This window comes from Peromyscus californicus, unplaced genomic scaffold, assembly GCF_007827085.1.
Source record: "Peromyscus californicus insignis strain IS unplaced genomic scaffold, ASM782708v3 Scaffold_6__1_contigs__length_162567912, whole genome shotgun sequence".
NCBI lineage: Eukaryota > Metazoa > Chordata > Mammalia > Rodentia > Cricetidae > Peromyscus > Peromyscus californicus.
In genome coordinates, this window is record NW_026294584.1 from 160,623,410 (window position 1) to 160,640,192 (window position 16,783).

General features: G+C 38.6%; 1 protein-coding gene across 2 annotated transcripts in view; it reads right to left on the minus strand.

Moving 5' to 3' along the window:
- The window catches only part of Ergic2 (ERGIC and golgi 2), a 33,303-nt gene extending 16,576 nt beyond the window's left edge, over positions 1 to 16,727 (minus strand). The window contains exons 1-6 of one of the 2 annotated variants that reach the window (XM_052719106.1): positions 16,614 to 16,727; positions 9,892 to 10,034; positions 8,207 to 8,315; positions 5,948 to 5,994; positions 5,371 to 5,441; positions 2,948 to 2,988 (exon numbers count right to left, since the gene is read on the minus strand). In XM_052719106.1, coding sequence (XP_052575066.1) covers positions 2,948 to 2,988; positions 5,371 to 5,441; positions 5,948 to 5,994; positions 8,207 to 8,315; positions 9,892 to 9,997 — 374 coding nt within the window. In that variant the 5' untranslated portion in view covers positions 9,998 to 10,034; positions 16,614 to 16,727. Of the gene's footprint in view, positions 1 to 2,947; positions 2,989 to 5,370; positions 5,442 to 5,947; positions 5,995 to 8,206; positions 8,316 to 9,891; positions 10,035 to 16,083; positions 16,199 to 16,613 lie in introns of those variants that run through there. The other variant, XM_052719107.1, reaches the window with a different exon arrangement.
- Positions 16,728 to 16,783: the final 56 nt, after the last annotated feature.

A 16,783-nucleotide genomic window follows, 5' to 3' on the forward strand; every position in this document is an offset into this window, starting at 1 on the left:
GTCTTCATATAAGTTTTAAAAGAGTCAACAGGATTGTATAAAGTAAAGACTGCATTTAAGAAACAATGCTTAAGGGGATGAAAAGATGACTCAGTGGTTAAGAACATTGGCTGTTCTTCCAGAGGACCTGGATTCAATTCCCAGCACCCACATGATGGCAAACCACCATTTGTAACTCCAGTTTCAGGGCATCCAATGCCATCTTCTTGCCTCTCCAAGCACCAGACACACAGGTGGTACACACATACATGCAGACAAAACACCCATACACAGAGAGCTGGAGAAATGGCTACAATGGATAAGAGCACTTGTTATTTCAGCAGAGGTCCTAGGTTTGATTCCTAGCATCTACATGGTGTTCACAAATGCCCATAACTCCAGTTCCAGGAAGTACATGGTACACAGACATGGATTAAAACAGACACATATGAAATGAATAAATCTAAAAATTAAAAAATTTTAAAATATTCAAATATACACAGTAAAATAAATAAATTTTTTTAAAAATGGAAACAATGCTTAGATTCATCTCCTTTAACATGATCTTAAATAAGTACCGAGATATCTCAAGTCATAACTTAGCAAGCACGAAGACTACACACAGTGGAGAGAAACAATGACTAAGAGAACGTTTAGGACAATGAAACTGCTCTGAAGATACAATGGTGGATGTGTGACATCACACAACTGTCCTCTCAAGAGAGTGACCTCCCAAGTGAACTATAGACCTTGGGTAATGTTGGGGCCATGCAGTCTCATCAGTTATGACAAGTAAGCCATTCTGGTGCTTGATGCTGAAAAAGGAAAATGAGATATGGGAACTCTGTACTTTCCACTCACCTTTGCTGTGAACTTAAAACTATTCTAAAAAATATTGAACTTGAAAGCAGGAAAAAACTTACATGTAAACATATGATCTTAAAAAACACAAATATTTATCTCACAATATACCATATTTCATCACAATGGTAAAAGTATTGTATAAACATAGAAATGAGAAAATATTTATGCACTATCCATCTAGAATACTGGGTTAATGGGCCTGTTTTGTTAACATTAAAAATCAAATTTACACAGTAAACTTAGTTTGAAATAAACCTTAAATCTAGAAAGAAAAAAGCAGACATCACAAAAGGCTGTGTCCAGGTTTGAAATTTTCTTCTAGAGATATTGCAATCCTAATTATTTAAGGCAAAACACCAACTGAGAGAGCCAATTCCCAAGGTAAAGAACATTTTTGTATGTACATTGTTAGGAAGTGACAAGGCCTTGCAGCTCTCCCTCCATACTAGAATACCCATTTAGAAGCAGAACATAATTAAGAAAGATCTAAGAAATAGATCTCATCTTCAGATTTATACATCTAAAGACATAAACTTTGGAGCTAAGAGTTTGAGGAAGCTGTGAGACTTCTGCTTGGAACATACCAACCAATAGCCAAGTGTGAACTCTGTATGAAGGTATGCAGAGAGCTCAAGCATGATGGGAAAGCCCTCTCACTTAATAAAACAGTCTGTTTCCAGTCATTACTCCTCTTCAATACTTAGTAGAATCCTAGATAAAAGGAGCCATCTTGGGTCAGAAGAGATGACTCGAGGGTTAAAAGTGCTTTCTGCTCTTCCAGTAGTTCAGTTCCCAGCATCCACAGCAGACAGTTCACAACATGGCATACACAGAGGCACACATATAAATAAAAATCTTAAAATTTTAAAGAGGAGACAACTCATGTTAGTATTTCTGGGTGGGTTATTTGGTTGTTTATCTGTTTGAGCTTTTTGAGACAGGGCTTCACTATGCAGATCCGGTTCTGAACTACTGATCCTCTTGCCCCAGTCTTTTGTTTTTTTTGTTTTTTCTGAGACAGGGTTTCTCTGTGTAGCTTTGGGCCTTTCCTGGAACTCACTCTGTAGCCCAGGCTGGCCTCAAACACACAGAGATTTGCCTGCCTCTGCCTCCCGAGTGCAGGGATTAAAGGTGTGCACCACCACCACCTGGCTTGCCCTAGCCTCTCAATTACTGGGATTTACAAGTATGCACACACACCTGACTCTCACTTCAATATTTCTGGATAAAAGTAACATATTTCATTTCTAGATAGAGCTTTCTAGTAAAAATGCTAGAAACCCAGAAAGCCCAAATATTCACTGCTTTCTTCAACTATATTCAATTTCAATATTAAGATTTTTCCAGCTAGGAAAATTGGTAATTAAAACGAAAAGATTCTTCAAGTGTAGTGGGGATTAGAAAACAAAATGTCTATAAAAAGTAAACAAACAAACATTTAAGTACATTTTTGGTAATAATCGGAAATTAGGTAACCTTAAATATAAGCTATCTTGGGAACAAAGAGGGGATGGGGAAGCACTTTTTCTGAGAACAAACACCAGGAACAATCCCACCTGTCCTCCAGACAACACCAAGACAGCATACTGACAAATGAAAAACTTGGACACAAAGTTCCTAGGGAGTCACATGTGGTTCTCATCACTCATGGTTTTGCAGTTGCCAGAATGAGAAAGCTTTTCCTTTATGCTGTTTATAAAATGAACCTTTTGTCTGTTTCTGAGACAGTTTACATATTTAACCCATGTCCTGAAACTTACTATTTAGCTCAGGAAAGAGGTAAACTTAAGACGCTCCTGTTTCAGCATCCCAAATGCTGGGATTACAGGTATGTATCATCATACCTGGCTCCAAACCAAATTCTAAACAATGTTCACATATTTTCATAGTTAAAATTTTTTTAAGTTAATTAAAATTTTAAATAAAAACTAAAATTTATTTATGATTCAAAATATAATACAGGAAAGATTATATATAACTTTCCTAAGATCAGATATTTTTTGAGTTCGTAAGGATTGTTTATATACTAAAATATTTTAACATATGCATAGCTTCCACCAAAAGCGGTCTAGGTTTCTACGGTGATGACATTGTTCAACTTTACCTCTGCCATTCTCTCTGCTGGGGTGAAAGGTCAAATACTGCCTGCAAAAGAAGAGAACACAGTCACTGGCAAATAAATCCCTTGCTGTTCACATAGCACCAGTTTAAGTGTTTTTCTATGAAGAAGAAACAAACTTATAGTACTGCAAAGATATATTTATGATTTAATCTGTAATGTTTTATTCCAAGATAGCATAAAGAAGCTTTACTAATGATAACTATTTTCCTGTGTACAGTCACTAACATTTATAGGAACAAATGCAAGCTGACAATCAATCAGTAGCACAAAATGGGTATTTTAGGACTTAAAATCACTCAAGCTCACCATTACTGAAACTGAAAACTAATTAAAACTGAAAGGGCAACACTGGTGATGGGGTAGGGAGACAGGTAACAGATAAGACACAGCCTAAGTGAGAACTCGAGCACCCATAGCCCTTCCTCCTGACAGGAAATAGTCACAAAACAAAGCCACACACCTTTGCTGAAAAAGAAACCTCAAAACTTCCCCCATAAAATGAAAAACAAAAAAACACAAAATAAAGAATAGTAGCGAGGGCTGGAGAGATGGCTCAGAGGTTAAGAGCACTGGCTGCTCTTTCAGAGGTCCTGAGTTCAATTCCCAGCACCCACATGGTGGCTCACAACCATCTGTAATGAGATCTGGCACCCTCTCCTGGCCTGCAGAAATACATGCAAGCAGAACACTGTATACATAATAAATAAACCTTAAAAAAGCAAACAGTAGGGAGCAAAGGCCACAGGGGCAAGGGAGAATGCCTGCCTGGGAAAGCACTTGCCTTGCAAGCATGAAGAACTGAGTCTGATGCAAAACAGCCAAACATGCAGCATGTGTGTGTGATCCCAGCACTGAAGCAGACACAGGTGGGTTCCCCAGAGTCGCTGGCTACCTAGCCAGCTTAGCCTAATGGTTAAGTTCTAGGACAGCGAAAGAGATCCTTATCTCAAAAAACATGGTGGTCAGCACCTTTCCCAATGACACCAGAGGCTAACCTCAGGTCTCAATATGCATGCACGTGTGTAAATAAGTACACATAAACTATAAAAAAGCACTATAACTGAATATTCTGAAAACAGTATAAAATGCAAATGTCACAGTGTCCAAATGCTGGGATTTGGATCCAAATCTTCAGATCATACTCTAATATGTTGTAACAGTATCTGAATTTATAAAGTAAGTTACATTTACTTACTTCATGTAAAATACTATAAAATAAACTTTGTTGGTGGAAAAATAGAGATCAGAAGAGGGGATTACAGTAACAATAAACTATTTTTCTATCACCATTTCTACTTTAGGAATGCTTTATGGTCTGAATATTAACTATCTGCCTCAGGTTTCTAAGTAAAACCCAGGACCTCCACTAATGAATGGTACAACTGTGGAAGCCTGTAGAAACTTAAGGAAGTAAATCACTGGGCTGGTATTGACTTCAGGTGTCTTATCCTGGCCTTTTCCTGTCTCTCTTTGTCACCCGTCTGCATGGGATGAAAGCTCCTCTGTCATACATTCCAGCATCCATGATGTTCTGCCCAAGTACCAGAGGCCAAGGAACCATGGCCTGAGCCCTCTGAATCTGTAGGCCAGAACAAACAGCTCCTCCCTCAAGTTGCCTCTGACAGGGATTTTGTCACAGTGACTTAAAAGTAATGAAAACAAGCACTTATCAAAGACAAACATTATTTTCTTGCTGTAAACTAAAGTTAACTCAGGAATCAGAACTAGTCCAGAGGTTTTCTTGTTTCAACCCAGTCAATGAACTGAATTCTACTCTTGTTCCATCTTCAGTCATTATTCTGCAAGTCTGCTCAGTGACAAGAAAATGAATTTAAAAATGAACAAGTAAACTACAGGCCATGGGGCCAGTGGGCCCCATGCTTTTTCTGATGCTGTTTTAGGACTAGTTCTGATCAGCTACTATTACAAGCATACCTACCCTGTAATGTGCTATGTGGTGAGTCAGCTATGTTAAGAACAGCTTGTACTTTGAAACTAATCAAAGTATCAGCATTGGAAAAGGTAAATGCCAATGAGATTCCCTCAGACTGTGATAAGAAAGGTACAGATCAAATGTTCTTAAAGATTTAGGCTTGGTGAAAGTAGCATAGGTCATAAAGTCCTGAGATAATTAAAAAGTACAAACTTCCATTCTTATGGCAAATACAAAAGGGAATCTAATGGGAAGCAGTAACTTGAAATATAACAGACAGTAGAGGCCTATCCAAAATGCCAGCTGTAGTTATCTCAAGTATTTTATATTAGGTATAACTTTTCTTCATCACAAGTTGTTCTACAGAGAATTTAGATTACTTTTGAAATAAAAAAAATCAGACAAAACTAAGAGCAAATGTCTAAAGTATTTCCAGCACACATTTTTTAAAAACCATATAAATCAAACTTACTGGTTCATAAGATAGACCATCTGCAGATGCAACCATGGTCTCTGCTAAATCCAGTACATCTGCTCCAACATCTGCATTAAAACAAAGTTTTTACACTCTGCACTCCGATCAAAACTAACATCTGCTATAAAACAACTGAGATAACTTTCATTTGTTTAAAAGTTAAAACAGTAGTATTATGTAGCTTTTGTAGACAGTATTCTGAAATTAAAAATTATTTTATTTTTCTCCTTTTTGCTCTGAAAAAGATGACACATTGTTAAAAAAAAAAAAAGAGCTGAGGTTAATTGACTAACATGTCAAAATTAAATAGCCTCTAAGTACTAAAGATGCTGAACACAAAATCAATCATAAGAATTACTTTAAGGATTCAAAGAAATTATAAGGCAAATCTACAGAGACTTTAAAAAATAGGAAATTTTACTTTGAAAGGCTACAATTTTAATGGTATTTAAATATTCAAGTATGACATATATTGAGGATCAGTGAGAATTCAAACTGTAGTTACAATGGACTCCTTATCTCTTAAAACCACGAACAAGAACACTGAAACTGGTGGCAGCGAAGGTGTACTCACACTGACACTTCATGGCAACAGTAACGTCTATGTTGATTCTCAACTTGCTGAAAGAGAAAAGGGCAGCCATCAGTACCTAGCCATCAGCAAAACACCAGAAATGAAAACCAACACACCTATGAAAAATATGGATTTCAGACAGTAAAACACAAGTTAGAACTTGCATTCCTTAAAATCAGAACAAGAACATTAAAAAATAATTCTCTTTTGTGTAAACTACCTGATGTGGGTATGGGGAACTGAACTCTGGTCCTCTGCAAAAGCAACGTGAACTCTTAACTGCTGAGCCATCCCTCCGGCCTACTATAAGTTCCACTTTGACTATTCAAAAAACATTTCTGCTTATCCATGTTTAACAGTCATCTTTGTTAATAGTGGCTCCATAGCCAAAAATTCCAAGAAACTAAGGTTGGCCTATTTAAACTTCAGATAGAACAGTTCTTTAAGGACATGAAACCTGAATCAAACAGGAATTCCAAGTTTTTTCTTCCATTTATCATAAAAACCATACATCATACATTAAGCTGGGTATCCTTCAACGCCGTTTCTTTAACTCTGGAATGGAATTATCAAGTAGATGCTCCAGATTCAAGTATTAGTGCTCAGAGGAGCATACATGCCCAACAGAAAAACAACCACCCTTAGACCAGGCCTGGGTCAGGACAAATGAGAGCAAACCACCAGGAAAGCATCGGATGCTTATGGATTTACAGCCCTTTCACTTTGAGATAGGCTCTCACTGTGCGAGAACTTACTATGTAGATCAGGCTGGCCTTAAACTCAGAGATTCATTTGTTTCTGCCTCCAGAGTGCTGGGATTAAAAGTGTATACCACCACAGCTTGGCTTTACATGGCCTTTAAACAAGATTCAATCAATGCTTTATTTGCAAATGGCTAGCTCCTATAAAATTAACTTTCAAATACCAGAATTAATTAAGCATTATGTGGTGGTTTGAATGAGAAATGTCTCCAATAGACTTGCATATTTTCAATACTTTGTCCCAAGTTTGGTGAGATCTTGCTAGTAGAAGTACATTACTGGAGGAGGGCTTTGAGGGTTTTATGTAGCCCACACCCACTTCCTGCTCATTCTCTTGTGTTTGACAATGTGATCAGCTAGTTTCCGCTCCTGCAGGCATACTGTATCTTCTCTGGTATTATGGACTCTAACCCCTGGAGCTATAAGCCAAAAAAACTCTTTCACAAGTTATTTTTAGCCAACGTATTTTATCACATCAACAGAAAAGTCACTAATATACATTACTAACAGGAGAACAGCATAAACATTTAGTTCTGTGTTTCCTATCAAACTTTTTGCTTCTAATGATTTTTTTTTTCAACTGATTTCAATAGGAATTAAAATTTCAGAGCATCAGTCTTAAAACTGTCTGGAACTCAAACCACTCGATGTCAGTAAATGTAAAGCTCAGGGAGAGCCGAAAGAACCAGGTGGAGGCCAAGAAGACAGACTCCTGACCTACCTGAGACCACAAACAAAATCAAGTGTTTCAATGATGCTAAACACAAAGGAAGTAAGAGCATCAATAAGGTTCCGGAAAAGTAACCAGGACCTTGAATAGTAACAGATGAGTGATACTACAGGCAAAGAGACGGAGGCCGGACAAGAGTTAGGTGTATGACTAGCTCAATGTTATGCATCATCTACAAATTTCGAGTTATTTAGGTCATAAACTCATAAGAAAAGTTCTATACTTACTATTTCTATTTTACAGAACAGAAAGTCAAAGCACACACAATATAGATTTAGTGACATTGCCCAGAATTGTGTGTATGATATAGCCATTAGCAGAGCTGGGATGTAAAAGAAGAGTAAACGTATCTCTCTGTCCATTATCTGCAACCCATCAGAAACATCCAAATAAAGCAACTGAATGACTGTCAAGCTACATTTGTCTCTTAGTACTTTGTCTTCAAAGGTTTAAAAGTAATTTATATCAAAATTCAGCTTAGCTTAGACATAACAGTCACCACATCCCCAGGCTAAGGAAAAACATGTTTTTAGGTGGGTTTTTTGGGGGGAGTATGGGGCTGGGGTTTGTAAGCAAGTGCATACTAAACCTGTTTTAGAATTTAACCAGTACTTAGATTCTAAAATGCTTCAACTAATACAAGCAACTAATGACAATTTCCAGTGCTATTTCTTCAAAAATACGATAAACCAAAACAATGGATATTTTCAAAGGATGTTATTTTTTAAAATGTGAATCTAAGGGCATCAAGAAGAAAAACTTTGTTACCTAGAAAAATCTTTGTCTACTTCATATTCGTACTTCATCCACGTATCTTGATACACTGAGAATTCCATTATTGTTAATAAAGCCATAGTGGTAAATGCTATTAGAGAAACTGAGGAATCAAAAAAAAGACAAAAAGAATTAAAACAATAAAAAGTAAATAGCTATCTTAAGCAGCATTAAACGAGGGAAAGAAAAGTGTCCAATATGAACATTATTTGAATAAACAGTATAAATGATTTCTCTTAAAATGTTATCGACGTTTAAACCAGCTCAGAAATGAAAACCCAGAGCGAGCACAAACAGGAACACAAACATCTGCATACTGAGAGAGAATTACTTGTCTTCAGTGTCAACAGCGTCCATCACCAGACAGACAGCAGTTAGAGGGTAAGTAATAAAAATAAGCATGCTGACAGTGCCAACTTAAAAATATTTCCCTCATTATTAAGAAATACATGTGCTCAGAACGCAACTTAAAACAAACTAGGTCCTGAGATGCCATAACTCTGTGAGCCAGAAAATCGAATAAGCTCTCCAAGCCTCTAAAATATTTTCATCTAATTTTGCAATACCCTAAATATATTACTACATTGCAAAATAAAAACCTCATCAAAAGAATTCACTAAATAATACAAGATACAAGGCAGGCTGTGCAACAAGAACTGGCACTCTTTTCACTCACAGGGGTTAGAACTAGCAAGCCATTTTACTGCACTTTATTTTATTTACTTGGGCTTTCTGTTTGTTTGTTTTGTTTTGTTTTTTTGAGCCAGAGTCTCAAGTAGTTCAGGCTAGGCTACAACTGGCTATGTAATCAAGAATGATCTTGAAGTTGAGATCTTCCTGCTTCCACCTCCCTAGTGTTGGGATTACAGGCATGTACCACCATGCCCAGTTTATGTGGTGCTAGGGTTCAAAGCGAGGGCTCCACACATCCTAGGCAAGCACTACCAACTAAGTTATATGCACCCTACAATACACATTTTTTTTTTACCCAATGAGGTTGCAATAGCATATGAAATGTTACCTTATTAATTCATCATGGGGAAAAATAATAGGAAGTATTATTATAGGTATAGACTTTTCTTGCATATTTTATCACTTACTTTAACAAATACTTTTATTTGTACCAAGTGTTGCTCTAGGCACTTAACACATAAAAAGTTACATAATTAATACATTAACCCCTAGTAATATAAATACTAACATCCTCATTTCACAGAAGAAGTAAGACAGATAGATGTAACTCAACTAGCTCTCACTCCACTCTGGGGATCTTCTTACAGCAAGTCTTTACTGTCACCCAACACAGAACAGGAACAGGGCTGTGTCAGCAGCCTTTCCTACCTCCTCTCACTTTCAAATCCATTTATATGTAAGAATATAATATATATTATATGTAATATAATGTATGTAATATATATAATAATATATAAACACAGTAATGCACAACTGGAACAGTACCAAAATGTAAACTGTACTACTTGCTCACCAACATTTAATAAACACTGCTAAAGGCACAGAGAGACTGCCAGACGCTACAGAGAATACAGATAGTAAAGGCAGAGCAATCTGGCACAGGATGAGCAGTAGCAAAGGCACTGTAAGGCCCAGCGGTGAGCTCATCCTCATGGCCGGCACCCACATGTTGGTGATCAGTAAATCAGAGTCTGAAGCTAGCTCACCTGTTCCCCCACTGGCTGATGTCTCCACATAGCTGTCAGGAACCTTGGGAAAGGCATCTAACTCTTTCACCAAACTTAAGGTTTTTTTCCGATTCAGTCGCCTCATCTTCAGAAAAACTTTCCTCTTCCTTCATATAGTCATGCTAAGGAACAAACAGATAAGTGAAATATATGACCTATTTTCTCAGAAAGCAGTATTCCCAACTCTCCTTGACAAAAAAAAAAAAATTATTACCACTCTGACAAAATTATGAGTGAAAGACAATACACAAACACACACTAAAATGAAAAACAATCAAAAGTGGGAAACTGTCAGGAGGTGGTGGTGCACGCCTTTAATCCCAGCACTCAGGAGGCGGAGGCAGGAGGATCTCTGTGAGTTCAAGGTCAGCCTGGTCTACCGAGTAAGACCCAGGAAAGGCACAAAGCTACACAGAGAAATCCTGTCTTGAAAAACCAAAAAAAAAAAAAAAAAAAAAAAAAAAGTGGGAAACTGTCACATTTTTAACATTCAAAAAGTATTTAAATTTGAATGTTAAATTTTAACACTTAGAAATTTTATTTTGTATTAAGTTGACAAATTATATATAATTTAAGTAACACAAGCTGTGACTAAGTTCTCAGACACTTACGATATTAGGAACATGGAGAGCTGATTACACAGACAGTAAGGAAATACACAGTGCTCAAGCTATTTCCTAAGGTGGCAGACTTGCAAATGATCCCAGCACATCTTCTTCAACACATTTAAATCATCTCTAGATCACTTTCAAAACCTAAGCAGAAACCTAAGACTGGCACTGCAATCATTCAATCTCTATTCACTGTATATGACTGAGATTTGTGTTTATGTGTGTATGGTGCATACTTGTGCATCTGCCCATGCATGTACATGTGTACATGTGTATGTGGAAGCCAGAGATCAATGCTAAGCACTGTCCTCAATCTCTCCACCTTACTTTTGAGACAAGGTCTCCCACTGAACCTGGAGCTAATCAATTCAGATAAACTGGACAGCCAACAAGCCTCCAGAAGTCCTCTTGTATCTGTCTCCTCATTGCTGGGATTAGAGGTGCATGCATGCCACCACACAGCTTTTTAACATGGGCACTAAGGTCCAAACTCTTCAGGCTTGTGCAGCAAAATACTACTCTCCCCTAAACTCAATCCAAATGTAAGTACAGATCTCCTCTGATAGCACACCGACAGCCCAACTCTATATCTCATTCCTTCTCATCTCCTGACTAAACTGGCTCAGGGTTGTCATCTTTCATGGTACTAAGTCCAAGAGAAAAACTTCAAACTGTAGTTTTGTCTACAATGTATTGATATCCATATTCTCACTCTCCACCCGTGTGTGTGTGTGTTTCGTGTGTGTGTGTGTTTCGTGTGTGTGTGTGTGTGTGTGTGTGTGTGTGTGTGTGTGTGTGTGTGAGAGAGAGAGAGAGAGAGAGAGAGAGAGAGAGAGAGAGATATCATCTTCCTATGAAACAGTCTCTTACCTTGTCCTAAGAAATTCAACAAGCACCCAAATCTCAAAATCAAAAGCTGAAAAGCCAAACTGCTTCAAAACCCAAGATTTTGGAATTGGACATGATGCTCATTTTTCCAAGTGATTTCCTGATCCCTCATTTTCCATCTAGATTTGGATTCCTCCTAATCTTCATTTTCAGCTATGACCCCTCAGAAGACTATCTCCTTGCCTTCTACAATATATATTTCTTTCCCAGTCCAACACTGAAATACTTCACCACTGGTTTTCCTCCACTTTCTTGTCTTAATGATTAACAACAACAGTACACACCAAACTGCACAAGCCAGAAACACAGGTTACACCTTCAGACTTAACCTCTTCCTAAGTTTCTTTATTTGCTTTCTTCCCAGGGGCTCAGAAGTCCCTTACCTTAGTCTCCATGGCCACAATTTGTGGCACTGCTTCAATTCACTTCCCTTACTACTATGAATCAATTATTGACAGCCATCAGATTGCATATTATCTCTCCTAAAGCCCTTGAGTCACTTCCCATGACACAGTATTTAGACCATCCTAAAATGGCTTCAGAATCCTTCACAAACCAAGTCCGTCAAACCCCATGTCTTGCTGTCTGAGTTCTAGCAACACTGAAAACCTTTCAGTGTTCATTCTGCTCTCTCTGCCAGAGTTGCTTGTCCTCTCCCCCCAGTTATCATGTGACTGACTCCTCTTCTTACTCTTCTGGGCCTTGTGTGCCTAGAACTGTTTCTAGCCACTACCTGCATATTCTGTTTTCTCCACAGGACAGAGGAAAGAACCCTATCTAACATCACCTCTGCAATGCCAATGCCTCACACAGTAGGCAGATAAACACTGAGGGAAGGAAGGGAAACACCCATAGCAGCATAGACAGCAAATCCAAACTGTCATATTTGGGTAAATGAACATCTAGAAACACTATCCAGGAGGAACAATTTTGTTTTGCTCACTAGAGAATCACCAGCTCTGAACAGTAGCTGTATAACGTTGAAGAAATAACTACTTCCAAAACTTAAGTATACTTTCAAAGTAAGCTTTATAAATAAAGTTTAAATTATACTATCAAACTATGGCAAGTAGCTGTTAGTCTCACAAACTCCAAGAACAAACACAATCTATGCATTTCCCCTCCCTTGAGCCAGACAGTACAGCCCACAGGGCTACCACCAAGTCTCAGGCCTCCTCCATGACTGTTTCCTAGGATTACCATTTTAGAAGGAAGCAGGCTGCCAGTCTACTACTTCTCCTGTCCCGTTCCTGCAAACTCACTACTTCCAAGAACCCATTCCATCTCCAACACTTGACACTGTATATGCCACTGCTGTGACATGAACAAGGTATCCAATTGCTGGTCTTTATGAAATCCTACTTCTTCATCTTATAACTCCCATTCAATATTTCATTCCTAAGACTCTTGGGGTAAAAAGTTATGTGTTCTTAATCATATTTCTCATCCCACCTCTTCTCTTTGATAATAATAGCCCTAATAATAGCAGTTAAGACATACAGAACAACTAACTTTCATGTTAGGTACTACTGAATACACTTAACATATTAACTTACTCTTCTATACCACAGATGCTATTTTTATTCCTTCTTATAAATAAGAACAGTCATACATTTTTCCCCAGGAAGGTGCAAGTGGTACTATGTAGAACAGGGATTTAGTTCCAAGCAGCCTGGCTGCAAAGTCTGTTCCCAATTCCAGTGCCCCTGCCTTCAGGACTTGTTGCCAACTTCTATGGATATCTAGGTATATTCATAACTTCCCCATAGCTTCTGTACCTGGATCAGTAAGTACTTGTTTTTTCTCCCCTTATTCCACCATTATCTGATGTCTCCAAAGAAATCATGCACAGTATGGTGTATGCATGTATGGTGTATACGCATACACATAGGCAAAATACCCATACCCATAAAATAAAAATAAAAGAAGAGATACAGTAGATAACATAGGGTTTTTTGCTTTGGATATCCTTATTTAATAAAATTAACACTGTAATTTTATCTATTTCCATCTTCAAACCCAGCCTTCACTGGCATTATTCTTGTATCTATTTCCATATTGTTCTACAAAATCCAAAGACTAAGGAGTCTCTGCATGATGTTTCTGTTCACCGGTAGACACTGTATGTACACTTTAGTGATCTCTAATACCACTTCTGCTTTCTTTGCTGTCTCCCCTAAACTGTCCTTTAAAAAAAGTAACAAAAATTAAACCTCAAGGATGTGCTGATAGCAACTAAGACAAGACTTGACCAACTGCTTAAGAAATAATAAACCTCTTCCTGTTGAAATAGACACCAACACTCCTGAAAGCAGTATATAGTCTCCTTTATCATATCAATTTGAATATAGTGAGATAAAATACAGAACTCAAGAAACTTTATTATATAGTCTGCTCAATTATTTTAATTACATTTATCGGGGAGGAGCATCTGTGCCATGGCACACATGTAGATGTTAGAGAACAATTTGTAACAATCAGTCCTCTCCTTCTACCATATGGGTCCTGGGGATGAAAAGCAAGCACCAGGCTCAGTGGCAAGCACCTGTACCACACGAGCCATCTCATTAGCACAAGAATATATCTTCTGTTACCAATGTTTTATGAATTACCTGCTATTTATAATGTATACTGCTCAATGAGAAATAGTTAAATGATTAGCATACCACTACAATATGGATTAAACTATGTCTTCAAAGAGATATTCGGAAGTCCTAGGCCTTGGTATTTGTGAATAAATCTTATATGGAAATATCTGGAACCTTATTTGGAAATCACAGTGGATTAGAGTGATCCAAAAAAGGACTGGTGTCCTTTCAAGACCACATGGTGAAGGCCCCAATACTGAGTGGAGAATGTCATGCAAAGACTGAGTGTAGAGTGATGTGTTTACATGGATTGTTCAGAAGCCAGGAAAGCAAGGAAACATTCTGTCTCAAACCTTCAGACAAAGCAGGACGCTTCTTGGTTTTGGACTTTGACGCTTGAAAACTGAAAAGAATAAATTTTCACTACTTTAGGCTCCCTAGTTTATAGTAAATAGGTTTAATCCCATAAGTTTCTTAATGATAAAAAGTTCACTGGAGAGACAAGTAATATGCTGTGCAAGTTTTGTGATCTGAAAAACCAACCAACCAACCAACCAACCAACCAAACTACCTTCTAGGAACTTACTAGTTGTTACAACAAATGTGAAGATCTTCAACTTCTCAGAATTCCTTACATATTGTTATCTAAGAAAGTAGTACATATGGGCTACACCAGGTATTAATCAAAATAGAAGTGAGGTATTGAGTAAACGTTAAAAGAGACGACCGACAAGTGTCATTCCAACAGGAGTCTGGAAGTAAGGACAGGAAGTAAGGACAACAGTAGCTACTCAAACAAAGTTCCTAAGACTAAAATAAGGACATACAACTAGAAAAGGTCAAGAGCACATGAAATAATCTACAATGTAAATGTTCTGCAGGAGCAAGAGAATAGGTTAGCCGGGCAGTGGTGGCGCACGCCTTTAATCCCAGCACTTGGGAGGCAGAGCCAGGTGGATCTCTGTGAGTTCGAGGCCAGCCTGGGCTACCAAGTGAGTTCCAAGAAAAGGCGCAAAGCTACACAGAGAAACCCTGTCTCGAAAAACCAAAAAAAAAAAACCAAACAAAAAAAAAAAAAAGGAGAGAATAGGTTAATGAAGAAGTCAGAGAGCATTACTGATATAAACACGACTGGAAGGAGCCACAGAAAGACAAATGTGTGCATTACTAATTAAGAGGGCAGCAGTTTTCCAAATCGAGGAAGACAAGTGTTTAGAGTTTTCCTATTACCCATACCCTTCAAGTGTTTAATCAATTTTAGGGGTTAGAAAGAAACTATTTTTTCAAGGATCTTCTTCAGTCTCTATTGTGCCTAAGTAGCCAAGCCACAGGAAACTTCAGAAGCCAAAACATGACAAGTAACAAAAGCTTAAGAGCAGTATGGTAGGCACTGTTCTAAATACTTCTATTATCTGAAATACGTACTCTTCCCAACTTTTTATGAGATAAGTATTACCTCATTATTCTCTTTTTATTGATGAGAAAACTAGTACGCAAAAGTTAACTGATAAGCTCTCTGGCATTAAAACAAATAATTAAAATCTAGGAAAACTACTAAATAGAACTTGTAGCACACAAAAACCAACTTCTGCTTAAAAAATGAATTATTTAAACGACTAACCCCGGTGAAAATAAACTTGTTAATTTTTTTCTAAATCTTTGTTGTTCTTGTTCTAGAATACAGTAACTTCCTTTCAGAGATCTCTTATCTTGCCATATTTCTGTAACATGTACCACGAAGCTGTTACAATACTCAGTAACGTACTGAAGTTTACTATCAGAAAAAAAGTTTCTCCTCCTCCCAACCCTCACTATAAAAACATGAAACTTCTACTTCTCAGGATCTTCCTCTACAAAGTGAAAAACTAAAAATAACTTAAGGTAACTAATAAATAAGGTAGGCAATAATCCCTCCTCAAACCAGCAGACTCGTTTCTTTAGTTATGTACGCTGGAGTTCTACATATTAGGTTGAAGAACTGAAATTTGGAATTACAACTTCAAGCCAATGAACAAAGCCTATTTTAACTGTCTTTAATTGCTTCCGAAAACCTATCTCGCAACATCGGAACAGCTGTTACTTGCCTATAGTCTGCAGGGCACTAAATTCCACACTTGAAGTTAATGAAACGTTTGCTCACGGAGCTGTCAGATCCAGTCTATGGGTACCCATGGAAGTCCTGGAGCAGGAGCTGAGCCATCCCCTCCCGAGAGGGTCAGCAATTGACGACAGGACACACACCACTTGTCTTGGCGTCCGCGCCTGGCCCGGCCCCTCTCTCGGCCTGATTTTTAATTTAAAAGACAGCAAGAGTAAGCACGGTGCTGGCGAGGCCGCCACTGTCCACGACAGCCTGGACAAGACAACGGAAGGCGCGGCCGGCCAGCGAGGAGCCGTGCAGCGGAGCTCCGGGCCGCGGTGCGCGGACGCCGGCGACACTCGGCAGGAACGCCCCCAGGCAGCGGAGCGGCTCCGCAGCCAGCTGCTCCCCGCAGAGCCACGGAGGTCCCAAGCTGAGCCAGCGCCGGGACTGTGAGCCCTTCGACCGCGCCCACGTCCCCATCCGCCCGGAACTACCGAAGAAAACGGCCCCAGCGGGGTTTCGGCGTCTTACCTAGTGCTACGGTCCCAGCCCACCGCCATGTTTCACAGAAGCCCGGGTCGCCCGAGCCCGGCGTCCACGAAAATATCGCGAGAATAAAAGTAATTCTCACAGCTGATCGAGTTCGAAGGGAGCGCAAGTGGAGACCTCGCGATATTTCCTGTGTTGATGGCGTGTGATGT